The 22372-nt window shown below is 43.7% G+C and overlaps 1 protein-coding gene across 1 annotated transcript in view; it reads left to right on the top strand.

The window, feature by feature from the left end:
* The window catches only part of ST13 (ST13 Hsp70 interacting protein), a 325403-nt gene that overhangs the window by 241704 nt on the left and 61327 nt on the right, over positions 1–22372 (top strand). The window contains exon 9 of the mRNA XM_040406554.1: positions 16998–17114. Within this exon, the coding sequence (XP_040262488.1) occupies positions 16998–17114 (117 nt within the window). The remainder of the gene's footprint in view (positions 1–16997; positions 17115–22372) is intronic.

Below are 22372 nucleotides of genomic sequence, written 5' to 3'. Positions count from 1 at the left end.
TGATGGCATGTTTCTGATCGAGGAAGGTAAGTCGGGATGAGCCGCAATAGCCGTCAGCGGGCCAGGTGCGGTAATTAGGTTTATTTTGGAGGCAAATCTACCCCAAGACTTTGTCAGAGTTTGAAGTAAAGGAGAACGAAGAGTATGGCGGAGATTGTTTTGTGCGGCAACAGGGAGCCAGAAGATCCCCGGCACTAGTTGTGGGGCCAGGGTATGTTCTATGTCTACCCAGAGTTTCAGAGAACGATTATGGATAAGATCCAGTACCCAATTTGCAATGGAGGCTCTATAGTATGCTTGAAAATCAGGAAGACCTGCTCCCCCCAAACTCTTCGCTCTAGATAATACCTTATAACTCACTCTGGCCCTTGAGCCATTCCAAATTTAAAGGTCCTCTTTAATATATTTCAGTCAGATTCTGTTTTATACAGTGTTCAAATCCAGAAGCTTGTTATGGGATGTTTGTTAAAAACAAAAACCAACTTGTTTCATCATTGTGGTGACTTTTCATCATGCTTAATATATTTAACAATAAAATACAGTCAAATACCATAAAATTATTATAATTACAGAGTTAGAAGTAACAGTGACTTTGTTGCGTAAAAGATCAAAAGTTAAAATGTTTTTATAGATATTTATCCAGAGGATAGGTCATCAGTATTAAAATGTCTGAAAACCCCTTTAAGTGGGAGTACAACTTTGAGGAGGAACTAAGGAACCATTACTACTGAGAAGGTGGGGGGAGGGGTTCTATGGTAAGCATTGGCGTTTTTGACTAACTGCAGAAGAGGGAGGGGCTGGGAAGTTGCTTGTAGGGGCAGCTCATTCAAAAATATGCTGTGTGGCCTAGCCTTTTCTAGTTACGCCCCTGCCAGATTTTGTGGCATGATGATGCATCTCCTTTAGGAAGCAGGCATAACGATTTGTTTATTTATAAAATTGTAGTTTCTAATTGATGTGCCACCATTTTATCTATGTTATTTTGACCACCAAAAATTTTTACAAGCTAATTAGTTGCCTCTTTTATGAAATCATGTCCACAACAATTTTTATGACCTAATTTGTGATTTTGCAAGTTTGCACTAACCACAGCACATACGTTTTTGTTTTTTTTAAACTACCTGTAGATTCACAAAAACTCACTACACCCCTAAATGTAGTTTCCTAAACGGGGCCACTTTTCAGGGTTTTATAATGTACAACAATGTAGTAAACATCACCAAAGTAGGCCTCAATTGTTGCATGGTGCTTTGTCCCATTTGCACTTTGCCATATGCCCAAGCAAGGGAAAACCTGTTGCTACACCCAGGAGAACCTGTAGCAATTTCTGGGTTGAGAGTTTCCATTAAATAAATTCTCAAAAGGTAACTGCCCAGTTGTATAGTTAACCAATTTGCGCCACCAATAAAGATAACTGACCTGTTAATACAAATACAGGAGGCCGGTGCCGGAATCAAATGGCCGGCACCCGACCTCTATGACAGGGAGCTGCGATCAGCGGCAGTTAACCCCTCAGGTACCGCACCTGAGGGGTTAACTGCTGCTGATCGCAGCTCCCTGTCAGAGGTCAGGTGCCGGCTATTTGATTCCGGCACCCGCCTCCTGTATTTGTATTAACAGGTCAGTTATCTTCATTGGTGGCGCAGTGCGCCCCCCCCAACACCCCAGTATAATAAACATTGGTGGTGCAGTGCGCCCCCCCCCCCCCCAACACCCCAGTATAATAAACATTGGTGGCGCAGTGGGCAGTGCCAATGAGGGTTAAAAAAAAATTAACTCACCTCCTCCAATTGATCACGTAGCTGCCGGTCTCCTGTTCTTTCTTCAGGACCTGTGGTGACGTCACTGAGCTCATCACATGGTCCATTACCATGGTGATGGATCATGTGATGAGCACAGTGATGTCACCACAGGTCCTTTGACAGGTTCTGAAGAAAGAACAGGAGACCGACTGCTATGCGATCAATTGGAGGAGGTGAGTTAATTTTATTTTTATTTTTTTTAACCCTCATTGGCACTGCCCACTGCGCCACCAATGTTTATTATACTGGGGTGTTGGGGGGGGGGGGGCACTGCGCCACCAATGTTTATTATACTGGAGTGTATATAATTATTATATTGACCTTCTACTAAGCATTCTGTATGAAAGAATGCTATTATTTTCCCTTATAACCATGTTATAAGGGACAATAACACAGTGAATAGACTTTCATCCTAGCAACCATGCGTGAAAATCACACCATATCCGCACTCGCTTGCGGATGCTTGCGATTTTCACTCAGCCCCATTAACTTCTATGGGGTCTGCGTTGCGTGAAAAACGCACAACATAGAGCATGCTGCGATTTTCACGCAACGCACAAGTTATGCGTGAAAATCACCGCTCATGTGCACAGCCCCATAGAAGTGAATGGGTCCGGATTCAGTGCGGGTGCAATGCGTTCACCTCACGCATTGCACCCGCGCAGAAATCTCGCCTAAGGGGGCTAATAGTAAGTAAAAAAAAAAAAAAACACAAACACTAAGGCTACTTACACACTTGCGGCAGTGTGATCCGGCAAGCAGTTCCGTCGTCTGAACTGCCCGCCGGATCCGCCAATCTGGATGTGACTGAAAGCATTTGTGAGACGCATCCGGATGCGGATCCGTCTCACAAATGCATTGCAAGAACGAATCCATCTCTCTGCTTGTCATGCGGACAGACTGATCTGTCTTGTATCTTTTTACACATTTTTACCGGTCTGCGCATGTGCAGACCGGAAGGACGGATCCTGTATTCCGGTATTTTGAATGCCGGATCTGGCACTAATGCATTCCTATGGGGAAAAATGCTGAATCCGGCATTCAGGCAAGTCTTCCTTTTTTTACGCCGGAGATAAAACCGTAGCATGCTGCGGTTTTATCTTTTGCCTGATCAGTCAAAATGACTGAACTGAAGACATCCTGAAAGGATTACTCTCCATTCAGAATGCATGGGGATATGCCTGATCAGTTCTTTTCTGGTATAGAGCCCCTGTGACAGAACTCGGTGCCGGAAAATAAAAACGCTAGTGTGAAAGTACCCTAAAATATTAAGTTTAAATCCCCCCTTTCCCAATTTTACATATAAAATATATAAACAATAAATAAATAAACATATTATATAGCGCTGCGTCCGAAAAGTCCAAACTATTCAATTATTTAAAAATATCTCCTATGCGGTGAGCATTCGCCATTTTTTAGTCACCCCAAAAAATAGGATAGGACTGTTCTATTATGGGCTGAACGTTTCATAAAATGCGAAATGCACGCGGCTTTTTTTTTTTTTCTTTTGCGCGGTATTGAGTATCGCAATACTTTTTTATGGTGACGAAAGCGAATCTAAATTTTGGTATCAAAACAACCCTACACCGATCTGATCGGCGTAGCGTTGTCACGATACCAAAATTTTGATTCGGTTTCGATTTGGCGACTAAATTTTTCAGTTCAGGAGCCAATGCCTACCAGGTATTTTTTTTAGTCTGGAGCACTGCATTCTAGCAAAATCTGTGCTCCTAAAGCCAAATTGCTGGTGCGTCACTTCTCAGCCCTGCCGCGTGAATAGGCAGCAGATTGTTGTCACCGGTGGGGTATTGCCATAACAATTTGTGGAGTGTTTGGCTTCAGTGCAACAAGCTTGTCGCACCATATTTGCCAATGAAATCACATATGTGAAAAAATTGCAGTTGTTACTGTGCACCATCTACTGTGCCTTTTCTTTGTAATATCACCTGTAGGGTCAAAATGCTCACTAGACCCCTAGAGTTGCAAGATGTTTGGGGGGGGGGGGGGGGGGGGGGTGTTTCTTACGTTCTTGTACCTCAAGGCATCTGCAAACCTGGAATGATAAAAAATGGCTGGCTCAAAGTAATTTGCATTTAATTTTGCTAGTACATATCCTAAAATCAAATATATAAACTTCACATTCACACAAAAATACCTATAAATAAAAGTTCATTTTTTGTACGGTCTCTTTAAATGCAGAGCTCTCGCATGTAAAAAATTAAAATAATACAAAATAGCAGCTTCCTTACAGTTTCTTCTGGGCGTGTGGTTTATAGTACTGTTAGTTTTATGCTCTGTTGTCTTTTATTCAGTGATAGGCTTATGACACACTCTGTTGACTTGTTTAAATGTATCTACGTTCATAGACAGATCGCTACAACAGTCTACGCGTCTCCCAACGCATGCATACTCAACCTGCTTTTATAGAAGTCTTTTCTTAGCTTTGGTACTGATAAGCCTCTGTCCATACCACCTGTTCAGTGGTTGCCAACCAGACGCGTTTTGGAACTATACAGTTCCTTCCTCAGTGGTATTGAAAATATAATGCATGAATTCTAGGACCCAAACTTAAGATTTTTAAACTAGTTTAGGTAAAAACTAATATTTGGACCGGATCATCATTTGGGAAACTTTCTTATACATCAACTGGTAGATTCATAAACATCAGTTCGCATTATGCGTTTTCTTGCTTTGTCATAATAAAAGATATGATTTTCCCTATATTCTTCTCTATCAACATTATAAAGACAGAAACTATAGGCCGGTAAGTTTAACATCTGTTGTGGGTAAGGCTACTTTCACACTCTCATTTTGTGCGGATCCGTTCAGATAATACAACCGTCTGCATCCGTTCAGAACGGATCCGGTTGTATTATCTTTAAAGGGGTTAACCGAGTTATTTTTTTGCTCTTTCTATGTTCCTAACTGGGCAAATGTAACAGCTTTCCAATTCTCACTATCTCCAGTGGCTGGTTTCTCAGATTTCACTGAGGGTCACATGACCTGTGATGTCAGCTTCTCTCCCAGCTCTGATAAAGGTCGTTTACAAGCCTGTAAACCAGATGTCACTGTGCTGCCCCCCCCCCCCCTTCACTGCCTGCTGTGTGCTCTATCCTAGGAATCTTAACCCCTTCAGCTGCACAGACTCAGGGCTGAAGTGTTTACTGTGTAGCTGCAGGCAGTGAGGAGACAAATGCTGGGCACAGGAGATGAAAGAGAAGTTCTGCAAAGCATTACAGGTAGGGGGAAGATCCTGTGTGTATTAGCAGTGTCATTATATAAGTGGAACTTGTAGTTCTACACTTACAAGTTGCTGTTTTCTCCCAGCACTCAGGGCAGCTCTTGTATCCACTCCCTTAGCAGTGTCATTATACAGCTGGGACTTGTAGTCCTACACATACAACATACTGCTGAGTCTCCCAGCAGGCAGACATGTCACTCAGGGCAGCTCTTGTATTCACTCCCTTAGCAGAGCAGGGGGAGGGGCAGAGATTGTTTTTATTGCATGTAAACAAATGGCCAGAAAAGAATGGGGAAATTAGGAAATATATATATATTTTTTGCATAAAACTTGCTTAGCTTAGTTATATATCAGATATTCAGTGCTATATTATTTTTTTTCATAACATAGCCAAGACGGATCCGTCTTGAACACTATTGAAAGTCAATGGGGGACGGATCCATTTTCTATTGTGCCAGATTGTGTCATAGAAAACGGATCCGTCCCCATTGACTTACATTGTGTCCCAGGATCATTTTGGCTCAGTTTTGTCAGATGGACACCAAAACGCTGCAAGCAGAATGGAGGCAAACTGATGTATTCTGAGCGGATCCTTTTCCTTTCAGAATGCATTAGGGCAAAACTGATTCGTTTTGGACCGCTTGTGAGAGCCCTGAACGGATCTCACAAACGGAAAGCCAAAACGCCAGTGTGAAAGTAGACTGAAGGTTTTCTAAGAGATGCTATCTTGGAGAATCTCAAAGAAAACAAACAAATAACGCCATATCAGCATGACTTCATGAGGGATTGGTCATGTCAAATTAATTTGATCAGTTTCTATGAGGAGGTAAGTTCTAGACTTGACAGCGGCGAATCAATGGATGTTGTATATCTGGACTTCTCCAAAGCATTTGACACTTTACCACATAAAAGGTTAGTATATAAAATGAGAATGCTCGGACTGGGAGAAAACGTCTATGTGGGTAAGTAACTGGCTGAGGGATAGAAAACAGAGGGTGGTTATTAATGGTACACACTCAGATTGGGTCACTGTCACTAGCGGAGTACCTCAGGGGTCAGTATTGGGCCCTATTCTCCAATATATTTATTAATGATCTTGTAGAAGGCTTGCATAGTAAAATATACATTTTCCATTACGCCCCATGACAGCACCTGTGAGAGATCCACCCCCTTCCGGACAGGAAACGGGAACTTCCCAGATCTTTAAATTGGTCCCTTGCCTTCCACCACTCAGTTCTTTCCTGTTTCCTGTTCAGGGACAGGAGGATTTCTTTCCAGGTCTATTTTTTTTTTTTTGCTGCAGGACCTTTAGGGTTAAATGGAAACCTAGTGGAGGTACCTGTCGGCGTAAGTCTCCACTAGGAGCCTCTGAGAAGCCCGGCGTCTTTTCATCCCTTCTTCAATAGCCATGGGGGGATGCCTGTAGCTGCCTGTGGCCCTGCCTAGCCGGCGAAGTTGAGGGGGGAGGTGGATCTTCTCCTCTCATTGAGGCAGGCAGAGTCTGGGCGTGCGCGTCGCACCGGAAGTGATGGCGGGCGCTGCGCTGGCCCATTTGAAAAAGGGAACGCCGGCCAGCCAGCGTGGAGGGAGCAGCAGCAAGCAGACCGACCGGACGGCAGGCGGCCCTCCTTTGGCCTTCCTTGAAGCAGCATTATAATGCAGGAAGAAGGGGAAGTACAACCGCACACTGACAGACAGGAGCAGCTTTCTGAATCCAGCATGGTACTCCTGGGGGTAAGAGGGGTTAACCCCCACCATCTCCCTTTGGGGAGTTATTATTATGCTCAGATTAGACTGATTAGGCTGTTTTATTAAATGCAGGGTAAAGAAGCCCCAAGAAAAGCTTCCCACAAAACAAGAGCTAAGGAGTATGGAATTTGCAAGCGGAAGTTGGATCCGTCTTACCCCAAAACATGTTGTCAACTATGTCTGGATAAGTTAGTGGCAGAGGAGTCGCCATCTTTATTGCAAAGTATCCAAGACTTAGTTAAAAATGAAGTCCGTTCTTCTGTGGCGGATCTTAAAAAATCCCTGCCTAGCTCATCAAGACATAAGAGTGCTCAGGCGATAGTGGAGGATACTATGGGGTCTGAGGAGGGCGCTATTGCAGACTCAGATTCCTCCTCTGAGGATTTGACAGGGAAGCCGTTATTTAGAGCGGAAGATACGGATCTACTATTGAAGGCGGTTAGATCCACGATGGAGCTGGAGGAAGAAAAGGAGTCCAGGTCTAGACCAGAGCTTATGTTTGAGAGCCTAAAGCCTTAAAAAGTCTAGGGTGTTTCCCATTCAGGACTGTATCAAAGACCTGATTAAACGTGAATGGGAGAAACGCAATAAAAAATTCTTTATCCCTAGAGCGGTCAAGAGAAAGTACCCCTTTGACAATCAAGAAGTATCAGCTTGGCAGGAGGTACCGAGGGTAGACGCTCCCGTAGCTAAGATAAATAAGAAGTCAGCTCTCCCGTTTGAGGATTTAGGGTCCCTTAAAGATCCCATGGACAAAAGGGCTGAAACATACTTAAGGAGAAATTGGGAAGCTTCCACTTCTGCCTTTAAACCAAATATAGCGACTACTTCGGTGGCAAGGTCATTAAAGCTCTGGTTGGAGGAATTAGAGTCTCCTATAGAGAACAAGACTCCTAGGGATCAGCTGCTGGAGGCTATACCAACTATGGCCAGTGCAGTGGACTTTATCTCTGATGCATTGAGGCTTTCCGCTAGAGCGGCCGCACTGTCCAAGTCAGCCAGAAGGTCCTTATGGTTGAAGGGGTGGAAGGGCGATGTGGCTTCAAAATCTAAGCTTTGTGCCCTCCCTTGCCAAGCAGATTTTTTTGTTTGGGTCGGCCTTAGATGATATCTTAGATAAGGCATCTGATAGGAAAAAAGGATTTTCAGCACTTTTTACTTTCCTAGACAGGGGAAGCCATTTCGGACTAATGAGAGAGGGAAAGGTTTCGGGGATCAAAAGAAAAGAAGGGAATGGAGATCCGATAAATCAAAAAGTGTGCTTTTAAATCCAGACCTCAAACTTCAAGTTCCACTCAACAATGACGCCAGACCCCAAGTAGGCGGTCGTCTTTCTTTATTTTTTCCAGCCTGGCAAAATATTACCGCAAGCGCCTGGGTAAAGGGTGTTATAAAGGAAGGCTATCGCTTAGACTTCAAAAGGCTACCACCCAGGACATTCAAAATTACTTCATTAAACCAAAATTCTCCAAAACAGGCGGCACTTACGGAGGAAATAAACAACCTCCTGGAAAAGGCAGTCCTTGTTCCAGTCCCAAAGAACGTACAAGGAGAGGGTTTTTATTCAACCCTATTTCTGGTCCCCAAGCCCAACGGTACGTTCAGGCTGATAATAAATTTGAAGGGTCTCAACCAATATCTGTCCTACCAGAAATTCAGGATGGAATCCATCTCTTCCACGGTCCTCCATCTGTTCCCCAACTGCGTGATGGCCTCAATAGATATAAAAGATGCCTACTATCACATGCCTATTCATCCTTTGTCCCAGAGATACCTGAGGGTAGCAGTGAAGATGGAAGAATCAATCGTCCATTTGCAGTTCAGAGCACTTCCTTTTGGGATATCACAGGCTCTTCACAAAGCTAATGGCGGAGGTAATGGCAGAAGTAAGAAGGTCGGACATAATTATAATCTCATACCTGGACGACCTTCTCTTGGTAGGGCAGTCCCCAGAGCTGTTGAGATCTCAAATACAGAAGGTCCTGGGGATCCTGACGGGGCTGGTTAATAAATTGGGACAAATCATCCCTGATTCCAACCTCCCAAATGCATTTTTCTAGGCATCCTATTAGATTCTCAGACACAGAAATCTTATCTTCCGGCAGACAAGAAGGAGGGTATTCAGCAGAAGATCAGGTCTTTCAGCAAAACCAAGGAAGTTTCCCTAAGAAAAGCTATGTCTATTCTGGGTCTGATGACGGCTTGTATTCCAGCTGTGAGGTGGGCCCAATTCAGGTCCAGAATACTGCAATGGCACATTTTGTCCAAATGGGACGGGAGGTCGCTATCCCTATATCGCAAGATTGTAATCCCGGGGTCAGTAACCCGGTCCCTAGCTTGGTGGCTAAAAATTCCGAACCTCAGTCAGGGGGTAGAGTGGGTGAGACACGACCCCTTAATAATAACCACCGACGCAAGCCCTTGGGGATGGGGGGCCCATTCAGTTTTGGGGTTTTTCCAAGGTCCTTGGTCAAATACCCAGAGTGCTCAGTCCCAGAATGCCAGGGAGTTAAGAGCAGTCCTGTGCGCATTAAAGGAAAGTCTCCCATCTTTGCCTCAAAAACATGTCCGGATCCTATCAGACAATGCCTCGGTGGTAGCTTATATAAACAAGCAAGGGGGAACAAGATCCCCTCAACTAATGCAGCTGGCATCCAGTATTTTCTTGTTAATACAGTGGAAAGCTCTTTCTCTCTCAGCGGTTCATTTGAAAGGCTCAGAGAATCACCAGGCAGACTTTCTCAGCAGACACAGGTTCAGTCAGGCGAATTGGTGTCTGAATCAGGAAGTATTTCACCAAATAGAGGCCCTATGGGGATCCCCCACGATAGATCTATTCGCCTCGGTGGAAAACAAAAAGTGCAAAAGTTTATTTTCTCTGAGCAGGGAGGATCAGTCGATAGGCACAGATGCGCTCTCACAGACATGGGGGAAGGGCCTAGTCTATGCTTTCCCTTCCATCAGCCTATTGCCCAGAGTGATCCAGAAGATCAGTGGGGAGCAGGCAACAGTGATACTAATAGCACCATTTTGGCCAAGAAGAGTCTGGTTTGCTTGGTTGAGGAGACTATCAATAGCTGATCCCTGGATACTTCCAGAAAGACAGGACCTATTATATCAGGGCCCTCTACATCATCCGGAAGTCAAGAACCTCCACCTGACAGCCTGGATTTTGAGAGGACATTCTTCAGGTCTAGAGGCCTATCAGAACAAGTCATTGGGACTATCCTAGCTAGTAGGAAAAAAGTCACCTCTGAAATCTATCTGAGGGTATGGAAGACCTTCCTTCAGTTTGCAGGTCCAGGCTTAGACTTGAGCTCAACCAACATCCCGTTAATTTTACATTTTTTACAGGAAGGCCTTAACGAAAAGCTTAAACCCAGCACTCTCAAGGTACAAGTCTCAGCACTGAGTGTCCTATTTGACTTTCGATTGGCTACTCATCCTTGGGTCAAAAGGTTAATTAAGGGATCCTCTAGACTATGTCCTATAGTTAAATCTAAGTCAGCCCCATGGGACCTTAACCTGGTTCTTTCTGCTCTAACCAAGGCCCCGTTTGAGCCTCTTGGGGACGTCCCCTTAAAGATGCTGTCCTATAAGACTGTATTTTTAGTGGCCATTACATCCGCCAGACGAGTAGGAGAACTATCCGCTTTGTCCTCTTCCCCACCATATACTCAGATTCTGGAGGATAGAATTGTTTTCAAACCGGATCCTGCATTCCTTCCCAAAGTAGTGTCGGTATTCCATAAGTCTCAGGAAATAGTTCTCCCTTCCTTTTGTCAGGACCCAAAGAATGAAGGAGAAAAATCCTTTCATACTTTAGATGTCAGAAGGTGTGTCTGTGCATATTTAGAGTCTACGAAGGACTTAAGAAAAACCCTGCAACTCTTTGTTCAGTTTCAGGGTCAGAACAGGGGTTCGAAAGTTACAAGCCGTACTTTAGCCAGATGAATCAAGAGAGCGATAGGTTTGGCATATTCACAATCAGATTGTCAGGTCCCTTCAGATTTTTCAGCCCATTCCACCAGGGCAGTAGCCTCTTCCTGGGCAGAAAAAGGGTGCGCTACCATTGAACAAATCTGTAGGGCTGCAACGTGGAGTTCCCCCTCTACGTTTTACAAGCACTATAGGTTGGACCTTTCATCTGTGCAGGATATCTCTTTTGGGAGAAAGGTGCTGCAGGCTTTAGTCCCTCCCTAATAGTTATCTAGTCTAGTCTCTCACAGGTGCTGTCATGGGGCGTAATGGAAATACTTCAATTACTCTTACCGGTAATGAGAAGAGATATGCCTGGCATATATTTGGCGCAGTGTTTTTTTCTGGTGTGCTTTCTTGCTTGTGTTTTTAGTTTCACTATATATAGGTGCATTGCTGGTCCCAGGAATCTTGTCAAATACTGAGTGGTGGAAGGCAAGGGACCAATTTAAAGATCTGGGAAGTTCCTGTTTCCTGTCCGGAAGGGGGAGGATCTCTCACAGGTGCTGTCACAGGTGCTGTCATGGGCTCATGGAAAACATATTACCTGTAAGAGTAATTGAAGTATTTTGCAGATGACACTAAACTGTGTAAAGTAATTAACACAGAAGAGGACAGTATACAGCTACAGATGGATCTGGATAGATTAGAGGCTTGGGCAGAGAAGTGGCAGATGAGGTTTAACACTGACAAATGTAAGGTTATGCACATGGGAAGGAATAATGCAAGTCACCCGTACATACTAAATGGTAAAACACTCGGTAACACTGACATGGAAAAGGACCTAGGAATTTTAATAAACAGCAAACTAAGCAGTAAAAACCAGTGTCAGGCAGCTGCTGCCAAGGCCAATAAGATAATGGGTTGCATCAAAAGGGGTATAGATGCCCATGATGAGAACTTAGTCCTAACACTTTACAAATCACTAGTCAGACCACACATGGAGTACTGTGTACAATTCTGGGCTCCTGTGAACAAGGCAGACAGCAGAGCTGGAAAGGGTTCAGAGGAGGGCAACTAAAATAATAACTGGAATGGGGAGACTACAGCATCCTGAAAGATGATCAACATTAGGTTATTCACTTTAGAAAAAAGACGACTGAGAGGGGAGATCTAATTACTATGTATAAATATATCAGGGGTCAGTATAGAGATCTCTCCCATCATCTATTTATCCCCAGGACTGTGACGGTGGGGACACCCTCTGTGTCTGGAGGAAAGAAGGTTTGTACACAAACATGGAAAAGGATTCTTTACGGTAAGAGCAGTGAGACTATGGAACTCTCTCTCTGCCTGAGCAGGTGGTGATGGTGAGTACAATAAAGGAATTCGAGAGGGGCTTGGATGTATTTCTGGAGTGTAATAAAATTACAGGCTATAGCTACTAGAGAGGGGTCGTTGATCCAGGGAGTTATTCTGATTGCCTGATTGGAGTTGGGAAGGAATTTCTTTCCGCTTAAGTGGGGAAAATTGACTTCTTCCTCTGGATCTACCTGCAGGATAACAAGCCGAACTGGATGGATAGCTGTCTTTTTTCGGCCTTATATATTATGTTACTATGTTACAGAGAAACATTAATACCAAAGTATAATAAAATTATCACAAAATAAATGTAAATAAAAATAAATAAAATATAAGACTTGAAACCTCAATAAGCAAGTTGTATATATTTTTTTTTAATTTTTATTAATTTTGCGATAATTTTATTATACTTAGGTGTTAATGTTTCTCTGTCTTTATAATGTTGATAGAGAAGAATATAGGGAAAATCATATATTTTATTATAACAAAGCAAGAAAACGCATATTGCGAACTGATGTTTATGAATCTAGCAGTTGATGCGAATAGTAACTATAATAAAGTTTCCTAAATGATGATCCAGTCCAGATATTAGTTTTTACCTAAACTAGTTTAAAAATCTGAAGGTTGGGTCCTAGAATTCATGCATTATTTTTTCTATTCCACTGAGGAAGGAACTGTATCGTTCCGAAACGCATCTGGTTGGCAGCCACTGAACAGGCAGTGTGGACAGAGGCATTTCTTTGCTTTGGTACTGATAAGACTTCTATAAGCTGTAGGCGTCCCAGCAGGTCGAGTATACATGCGTTGGGAGACACGCAGCAAGGAGTGGCACAACTGAAGTAACCTGTCAAGAGGTAAGTCGCAGAGAAAGCGGGCACAATGGTCGCAACCGTGAGTAATACATTGGCGAAATCAGTTGCGGACTGACTGAATGTATGACTAACAAAGTACGTGTACACATGGCAACAACTAACCGCAGACTGTTGTAGCAATCTGTCTATGAACGTGGATACATTTAAACAATTCAACAGAGTTTGTCATAAACCTATCACTGAATAACATAGACAACAGAGCATACAACTAATGGTACTATAAACCACACGCCCAGAACATAGAAACTATAAGGCCTCTTTCACACGGGCGTTGCAGGAAAATGTGCGGGTGCGTTGCGGGAACACCCGCGATTTTTCCGCGCGAGTGCAAAACATTGTAATGCGTTTTGCACTCGCGTGAGAAAAATCGCACGTTTGGTACCCAAACTCGAACTTCTTCACAGAAGTTCGGACTTGGGATCGTTGTTGTGTAGATTGTATTATTTTCCCTTATAACATGGTTAGGGATCGACCGATTATCGGTTTGGCCGATATTATCGGCCGATATTGAGGATTTTGAACGTTATCGGTATCGGCATCTATTTTGCCGATATACCGATAACGTATTGGGAACACAGAACGCGCTGCTCTCAGTGTTCCCTCCGCAGCACAGGGGAGAAGGAAGCCGTGTCTCCCTCCCCCTGTGCTGCTGCTGCCGCTGCCGCCAATGAGAGGAGAGAACATAAGAGGAGGGGAGGGGCTGTGGCCACTGTGCCACCAATGAAGATAAGCCATTCATTCATATACAGGAGGCGGGAGCTGGCTGCAGAATCACATAGCCGGCTCCCGACCTCTATGAGCGATAGCTGCGATCCGCGGTAGTTAACCCCTTAGGTGCCGCGGATTGCAGCTACCGCTCATAGAGGTCGGGAGCCGGCTATGTGATTCTGCATCCAGCTCCCGCCTCCTGTATATGAATGATTGAGAGACTTATCTTCATTGGTGGCGCAGTGCGCCCCCCACCCCCATCCCAATAGTAAAAACATTGGTGGCGCAGTGCGCCCCCCATCCCAATAGTAAAAACGTTGGTGGTGCAGTGCGCCCCCCCCCCAGTATTAATCATTGGTGGCAGTGGCCACAGGATCCCCTCCTCCTCCGATCGGAGCCCCAGCTGTGTAATCCTGGGGCTCCGATCGGTTACCATGGCAGCCAGGACGCTATTGAAGCCCTGGCTGCCATGGTAAGCTCCATGCTGCTGTGTGCACAGAGCACAGAGCAGCAGGGACAGTGTGAGCTCCTATTCACCCTGATAGAGATCTATCAGGGTGAATGGGACAAGGGTTCTAGTCCCTAAGGGGGCTAAAAGTTAGTAAAAAAAAAAAACACAAAAATATTAAGTATAAATGAAAAAGATTTATAAAAAAAAAATACACATTAACAATAAACAAAAAAATACACATTAACAATAAACATATTAATTTTCAGCAGATTTGTGTAGGAATTATATTTTTTTTCTCAAAAATGAAAATTCCCAGAATATCGGTATAAATTATCGGCTATCGGCCTGAAAGTTCACAAATTATCGGTATCGGCCCTAAAAAATCAATATCGGTCGATCCCTAAACATGGTTATAAGGGAAAATAATAGCATTCTGAATACAGAATGCATAGTAAAACAGCGCTAGAGGGGTTAAAAAAATTAATAAAATCATTTAACTCACTTTAGTCCAATTGATCGCGGCCCGGCATCTCCTTCTGTCCCCTTTACTGAATAAGACCTGTGGTGAGCATTAATTATAGGTAAAGGACCTTTGATGACGTCACTCTGGTCATCACATGGTACGTCACATGATCTTTTACCATGGTGATTCACCATGGACTAAGGTGAGTTAAATGATTATTTATTTTTTAACCCCTCCAGCCCTATTGTACTATGCATTCTGTATTCAGAATGCTATTATTTTCCCTTATAACCATGTTATAAGGGAAAATAATAATGATCGGGTCTCCATCCCGATCGTCTCCTAGCAACCATGCGTGAAAATCGCACCGCATCCGCACTTGCTTGCGGATGCTTGCGATTTTCACGCAACCCCATTCATTTCTATGGGGCTTGCGTTACGTGAAAAACGCACAAAGAGGAGCATGCTGCGATTTTCACGCAACGCACAAGTGATGCGTGAAAATCACTGGTAATGTGAACAGCCCCATAGAAATGAATGGGTCAGGATTCCGTGCGGATGCTGTGCGTTCACCTCCCGCAACGCATCCGCGGGGAAAATTCGCTCGTGTGAAAGGGGCCTAAGGAAGCTGCTATTTTGTATTTTTTTCATGCGAGAGCTCTAAATTTAAAGGGACCGTACACAAAATGAACTTTTATTTATAGATATGGTTATGTGAAAGTGAAGTTTATGTATTTTGATTTTATGACCTGTACTAGCAAAATTAAATGCTAATTACTGTGAGCCAGCCATTTTTTTGTTTGGGTTTATATTTGCACTGAGGGGTGGACAGTGGGCTGGGCTCCAGAATAGCTGGTGAGCGTCCCCCATGTTGTTCAAACCTGGAATGATGTCTGAAAAATATCCCACTAAAAAGGACACCCAAAAAATCCACAAGATGCCCCTTCATGTCTGGCACATCTGTGCCATTTTTTCCCTCTGATCTACTTTCAACAAACCGCTCTTCTTGGAAGATAAATATTATCTGCAAAGGTTCTATTAAAAATGGAAAAATTACATTAGCATTTTTGCTCTAACTGTATTGTATTGTGCCATGGTAAGTATACGGTGGGCTGTTTTGTGATTAGTTATGAATCCTAATCCCGAATGGTAAACAAATGGTAATTTCAAAAAGACACAAAAGAATGACAACACAAAAGCAAACTTGTGTTTTCTAGGTTGGTGGTCCTATCAGTGATTGATAGCTGTCACATTAACAGTTACTACATGGAAGAATGTTGGTCACCGAGTAGGACAGCCAGAAAAAGTCTGCACTGTAAATATAATCTGGCGTGGTCACTAGAGATCTGGACTGCCTGCCATAAATATACAGCAAGCGGCGTGTAACCAGTTAATAAACATCCGATCGCACTATATAGAGCTTCTGGATTTGAATACTGTATAAATCTGAATCTGATTGAAATATACTGATCAACACCATGCATTGCTGGTGTAAAGCTCCCATCAGGCTATGCTCACATGGCCAAAAATATGCTGGGTATTTGATCACGTAAAACACGTGTTTTATGCTATGTCTTATATGCATTCCAAACACTACTAAAACCCTTTACATTGATTTCAGTGGGAGTACTTACCATAGTCCATTTATTTAAATATGCATTTATAAAGGTTTCTGGCCGAGTAGTAAGCCACAACTATATTTCTAAATGTCACACAGCTACTAAAACACTGTTTGGATTGTTGGCTTACATTAGGAGTTCCTGTGGTTTCAATGTATCACAAATGTGTTTGGTGAGGTTTAGCGCAACTAGCGTGTTTATGAAGATGCTTAATTTTATGTATCGGTTTTAAAGGACATAGATAAATAGCCAAATCCATTAATTTGATGTCCCAGACTAGGCACTGCAGCAAAACCAGACATTGATAACCACTGTGAGGTTAAGAGATTTGAGGAAATTAATAGCCTTTACTCATGACTTGCATATCATTTATCTCCTGACTGGAGGTTTCTCTTTAAGGTAGCCATACACTTTAGATAGCTGTAGGTTGACAGCTATTCCTCCCGATTCCACATGCATGCTCAGTTCAGCATATAGTCCTAATGGGAAAAGAGAAATAAGCCGCTGCCAGACAACACCCACTGTATCTTCTGAGACAAAAAAGGACCAGGCATGTTGGCCTAAACTCCCCAAATCCACCCCAACTGACATCTGCTTTTGAAACCCTAACATCTGCACTAAAGAGGCGGAATGCCCCAATGCAAATTAGATGGAGTCTATTTCCCATAAAAATCATCATTATCCGCCAATGTTTAATTGTTTAAGGATCTGCATGTGGTCTTAAATCTCTTATTTCTATTGTTGGCCATATATTGTATACAGTGCTAATGTTTTTAAACATATTTAATGGAAAAACAAAAATGTTCACTTAGGCCCAGAAAATTGTAGAACACAAACGAAAATATGAACGTAAGCGTCAAGAAAAGGAAATTAATGAACGCAAGGAGCGACTGAAAAAAGCCAAAGAGGAACATGAAAGGGCTCAGAGGGTGAGTGTTTTAGTGTATTAAGCTATTTAATCACATACTACAATTGCAAGAGAAAGTAAGTGGGTTCTTTGAAATTCTGAGGTGTTCCACAACGAGACAAAAATGGATGATGGCACAAATATACAAATTTTGTTTGGAGGAAAAAGAACACTGCACACCAACACCAAAATCCCAGCTCAACAATGAAACATGCTGAAGGGAGGAGCAGTGAAATCTATGGTGTCAAAGTTTTACAGCAGAATGTAAGGGCAATAGTCCATGACCTCAGGCTGAAGCGATGGTAGAAGGTGCAAAAATACAAAGGGCCAGATTTATCATTAGCTCAAGTCAGAATAATGGAGTGAAAAAGTCGGAAAAATTGCGACTTTTATTGGCTCTGCACTATGCTCGCCAGTTTTCTGAAAGTTGGCGTGTTTTCTTATGTAAATAAACCTCTAGACAGATTTACTATTGCAACAATTTAAAAAGTCGCTAAAAAATGCGCAAAATTACTCCAGTGAGTACCATGCTTATCTTATGCGACTTTTGTAAAGCCGCTTACTGACGGATAAACTGCTACCGTCAAACCACATTTATTACAGTCTTAAAGGGCCGATCATAAATCTGACTTGGCTAAAACTGACTTTAGCCATATATAAAAGTGGAGTGAGCTGTCAGAGTAATGATAAATCTGGCCCAAAGACCTCAAGCATACAAGAACGTCATAGAAAGAATGATTGAAAAAGATTATTTCTGTTTTGCAATAGCAAAGTCAGAATCCAGACCATAAAGGGGTTGTGCAGGCCATATATATTGATGACCTATCGTCAGGATTGGTCATCAATATCAGATTGGTTGGGATCCAATACCTGGCACCCCCGCCGATCAGCTGTTTGAAGAGGAGGCCATGCTCCATGCGAACTCTGCTTTCTGTTCATTACACTATGTGTCATCTCCTCTGACGCGTTGGCATAGTATAATTACAAGTACTTATCATTATGGTACACCACTGAAACTTCCAAGATGACGGGCAGTGAAGAGGAAGTAGAGCTCTCATAGAGCTTTGCTTCCTCCTCTTCAAATAGCTGATCGGCTGGGGTGCCTGGTGTCAGACCCCTGCTGATCAGATATTGATAACCTATCCTACGCTAATAGTTCGTCAATATATATTGCCTGCATTATCAGTTTTACCCTATAGAGATGCTGTGGCATGATCTTAAGGGTACTTTCACACTTGCGGCAGAGGATTCCGGCAGGCAGTTCCGTCGCCGTTGTCATCCGGAAAAACTGATCCGGCATTTTTTTCCTTTTTTTTTTTTACTTTTTTTCACTTTTTTTTTTAAATTTTTTTCACTTTTTTTTTTTTTTTTGCTGTCTGAGCATGCGCTGACCGCAATGCGAGATCCGTTTTGCCGGAACACTCGGGGCCGGATCCGGCATTAATGCATTTCAATGGAAAAATTGCCGGATCAGGCATTCCGGCAAGTGTTCCGGAATTTTGGACGGAGATAATACCGTAGCATGCTGCAGTTTTATCTCCGTCCTGAAAAGGCAAAAAGACTGAACTGAAGACATCCTGATGCATCCTGAACGGATTTCTCTCCATTCAGAATGCATTAGGATAAAACTGATCAGTTCTTTTCCGGTATTGAGCCCCTAGGACGGAACTCTGTGCCGGAAAAGAATAACGCTAGTGTGAAAGTACCTTAACTGTGCTGTGCACACAAGGCATCTCTGAAATATTGCTGAGCTGAAACACATATACACGAATGAATGGTCCAAAATCCCTTCTTTGTAGATGTTTACTAAATGTGCTCAATAAAATACATCAACTGTGTTATTAGTTTAGCACAATCAGACTGTATTTTATTCATTTCAATTATTGATCTTTCTGCATATCCATGCTGAAATCGAGGTAATTCCATAGGGTTCACATACTTTTTCTTACAACTGTATGAGTCCCTTCAGAGTGCCATACAGTACACATTGGGGGATTTCATTATGTCCTGTACTCTAGAATTCTGGCTCCAAAAAGTTGTAAAATAGAGATTTCCTATTTTGTGAATTTCTTTGTTCAATAATTTTGCAAGGTTTTGTATTTTTACACCACTTACTCCAGTTTTGAAAAGTGAGTAGGAAAGTTGATGTGGTTTGCTATGTTATTTAGTTTTACTCCCGATTTATCAACTGAGGTTTTTTTAAGTCACAAAAAAACCCTTAGGTGGCACAAAAAGTGGAGCAATATCCTTAGACAGGGGTGTTGAGTTTAAAGGGGTTCTTTGGCAATGTTATCAACATGGCCTCCAGCACCCCATCCTAGAATGTGACTAGAACGGGTTTCCTTCACTTCTACAACTTGGTTGGGGGAGATGAGAGTGAGGCCTTGCTGTACTGTGCATCAGCACTGCAATAATTTCACATTGGTGAGATCTGCTATCAGGATTTTCAGTCTGACAGCATATCTTATGTACGGTTGCTCCATTACTATCTATTGTAGAGCAGAAATTCTGCAATAGATACTAATGATGAAGTTTTCTTAGCTGATCACATCCCTGTTACGGTCAGACTGCTCAGCCGTGACAGAAGATCACATCATGACTATCTATTTTAGAGCAGAGTTCCTGCTTTACAATAGGTAGTACTGGAGCAATCGAATGGCTCCCCCGCACCGAGATCGAGGGAGCTGTTCACTTGAAGGCTTGCATAGTAAAATATCAATTTTCGCAGATGACACTAAACTGTGTAAAGTAATTAACACTGAAGAGGACAGTATACTACTACAGAGGGATCTGGATAGATTGGAGGCTTGGGCAGATAAGTGGCAGATGAGGTTTAACACTGAGAAATGTAAAGTTATGCACATGGGAAGGAATAATGCAAGTCACCCGTACATACTAAATGGTAAAACACTCGGTAACACTGACATGGAAAAGGATCTAGGAATTTTAATAAACAGCAAACTAAGCTGCAAAAAACAGTGTCAGGCAGCGGCTGCCAAGGCCAATAAGATAATGGATTGCATCAAAAGGGGCATAGATGCCCGTGATGAGAACATATTCCTACTACTTTACAAATCACTGGTCAGACCACACATGGAGTACTGTGTACAGTTCTGGGCTCCTGTAAACAAGGCAGACATAGCAGAGCTGGAGAGGGTCCAGAGGAGGGCAACTAAAGTAATAACTGGAATGGGGCAACTACAGTATCCTGAAAGATTATCAAAATTAGGGTTATTCACGTTAGAAAAAAGACGACTGAGGGGAGATCTAATTACTATGTATAAATATATCAGGGGGCAGTACAGAGATCTATCCCATCATCTATTTATCCCCAGGACTGTGACTGTGACGAGGGGACATCCTCTGCGTTTGGAGGAAAGAAGGTTTGTACACAAACATAGAAAAGGGTTCTTTACGTTAAGAGCAGTGAGACTATGGAACTCTCTGCCTGAGGAGGTGGTGATGGTGAGTACAATAAAGGAATTCAAGAGGGGCCTGGATGTATTTCTGGAGTGTAATAATATTACAGGCTATAGCTACTAGAGAGGGGTCGTTGATCCAGGGAGTTATTCTGATTGCCTGATTGGAGTCGGGAAGGAATTTTTTATTCCCCTAAAGTGAGGAAAATTGGCTTCTACCTCACAGGGTTTTTTTGCCTTCCTCTGGATCAACTTGTAGGATGACAGGCCGAACTGGATGGACAAATGTCTTTTTTCGGCCTTATGTACTATGTTACTATGTTACTTGCTTTGGCAGCCTCGGGCCATCTGAAGTTTTTTCAGTAATAGGACATGTTCTATATATATTTTTTTTTTTTTTTTGTGGAACAGACATACGGAAACTGAATGCACACCTTACATTTTTTTCGGACCCATTGAAATGAATGGCTCTTCATATGGTCTGCAAAAAAAACACAATGGACACGGAAAGAAAATACGTTCATGTGCATGAGCCCTAAGTGTAAAATTTTTTTCTTGTACATTCCATTGGGGGACACAGACCATGGTATAGCCTAGGTCATTACTAGGAGGAGATACTATGAAAATAAAAAAGAAAGCTCCTCCTCCCCAGGCTATACCCCCATGCTCCACCGGGAGGACCCCAGTCTTGCTTAGTGTCGGATAAGGAGGTGACATTTTCGACTCTACTCCCGTTTATTTTTTTCAGCAGGGACGCAGGGTCGTAATTCTGCTGGTCTCTCGGTGGAGCAAGCGCCGGGGTCGAACTGACATCCCCGGCTACCTCCCACCCTCCCCCAGAAGTTAAGTGGAACCGGGCTCGACCTGCAGCTCCGGCGGCCTACCAGATTCGGGGTCACCTTCCTGCCCTCTTCCAGATCACTGCCACTCCTTGTGCCAGCTGACTGAGAGGTGACCTCCGCTGGTGTGGATCTGAGGGCGAAGACTGCAGGACGCAGATAAGTACACTGTCTCCCGGTGTGACACTTAGGGCCGCTTGGTGGGTGGTTTGAACGGGGGAAGGATCCCTGTCTGGGGCATCGCTATCAGAAGCGGCAACTTCCTCTGCTCTCCCTCACCGGTGTCTAGGGGGGCGGGCCCTCCTACCCTTCCGGCGGCCGCGGCTGTTATTTTTCACGCGATTTGTGGGCGGTGCCCTATTCTTCTCTGCACTTCCGGTTCAGCGCTCTCCATACGCGGCTGCTCCCGGCTCCACTCTGTCGCGGTAGGATAGTTATTGGCTTGCGTGCTGCAGGAACAGTAGAAGACCCTGACCCCTTACTTTGCAGGGATTGCCGCCATCATGCCGAAACCTGGGGCCTCCCAAAAATCCAAGTCGGCCCCTCAGGCCCCACTGGGGCTATGTAAGGTTTGTTGCTTGCCACTTTCGGTCACGGGATCCTGTGACTCTTGCCTTGCCTCTGGACAGGATCATCCTCTCCCCCCTCCACCCCTTCTCACTCAGCCCAGTCCTCCCTCCGCCCCGCGGAACCCGCTTGGGCCTCTGCCAATTTTAGGGCGGCCGCTGACTTAGCCCAAGTCTCTCGGGCCGCCATGGTCTTCATGGAACGCATGGTGTCCACGGATCCTGCAGCTAACACCAATCCGCTTCCCAGTGGTTCCCACAGAGGACGCTCGGCCACTAAGAGGCAGCGTAAACAGCAGCATCCTTCCTTGGATGATTCTGCTTCCCCTCCTCGCCTGGAGGCCCATTCAGACACTTCCCCTCCTCGCAGGGACCATAGATCAGAAGGGGAAAGGTCCAGTTCTGATGAGGACACAGAGCTGGAGCCCTCGCCCAAGCTGTCCACTATGGTGGCAG

The sequence above is a fragment of the Bufo bufo genome, chromosome 9 (genome assembly GCF_905171765.1).
Source record: "Bufo bufo chromosome 9, aBufBuf1.1, whole genome shotgun sequence".
NCBI lineage: Eukaryota > Metazoa > Chordata > Amphibia > Anura > Bufonidae > Bufo > Bufo bufo.
This window is presented reverse-complemented; position numbering and strand designations above follow the sequence as displayed.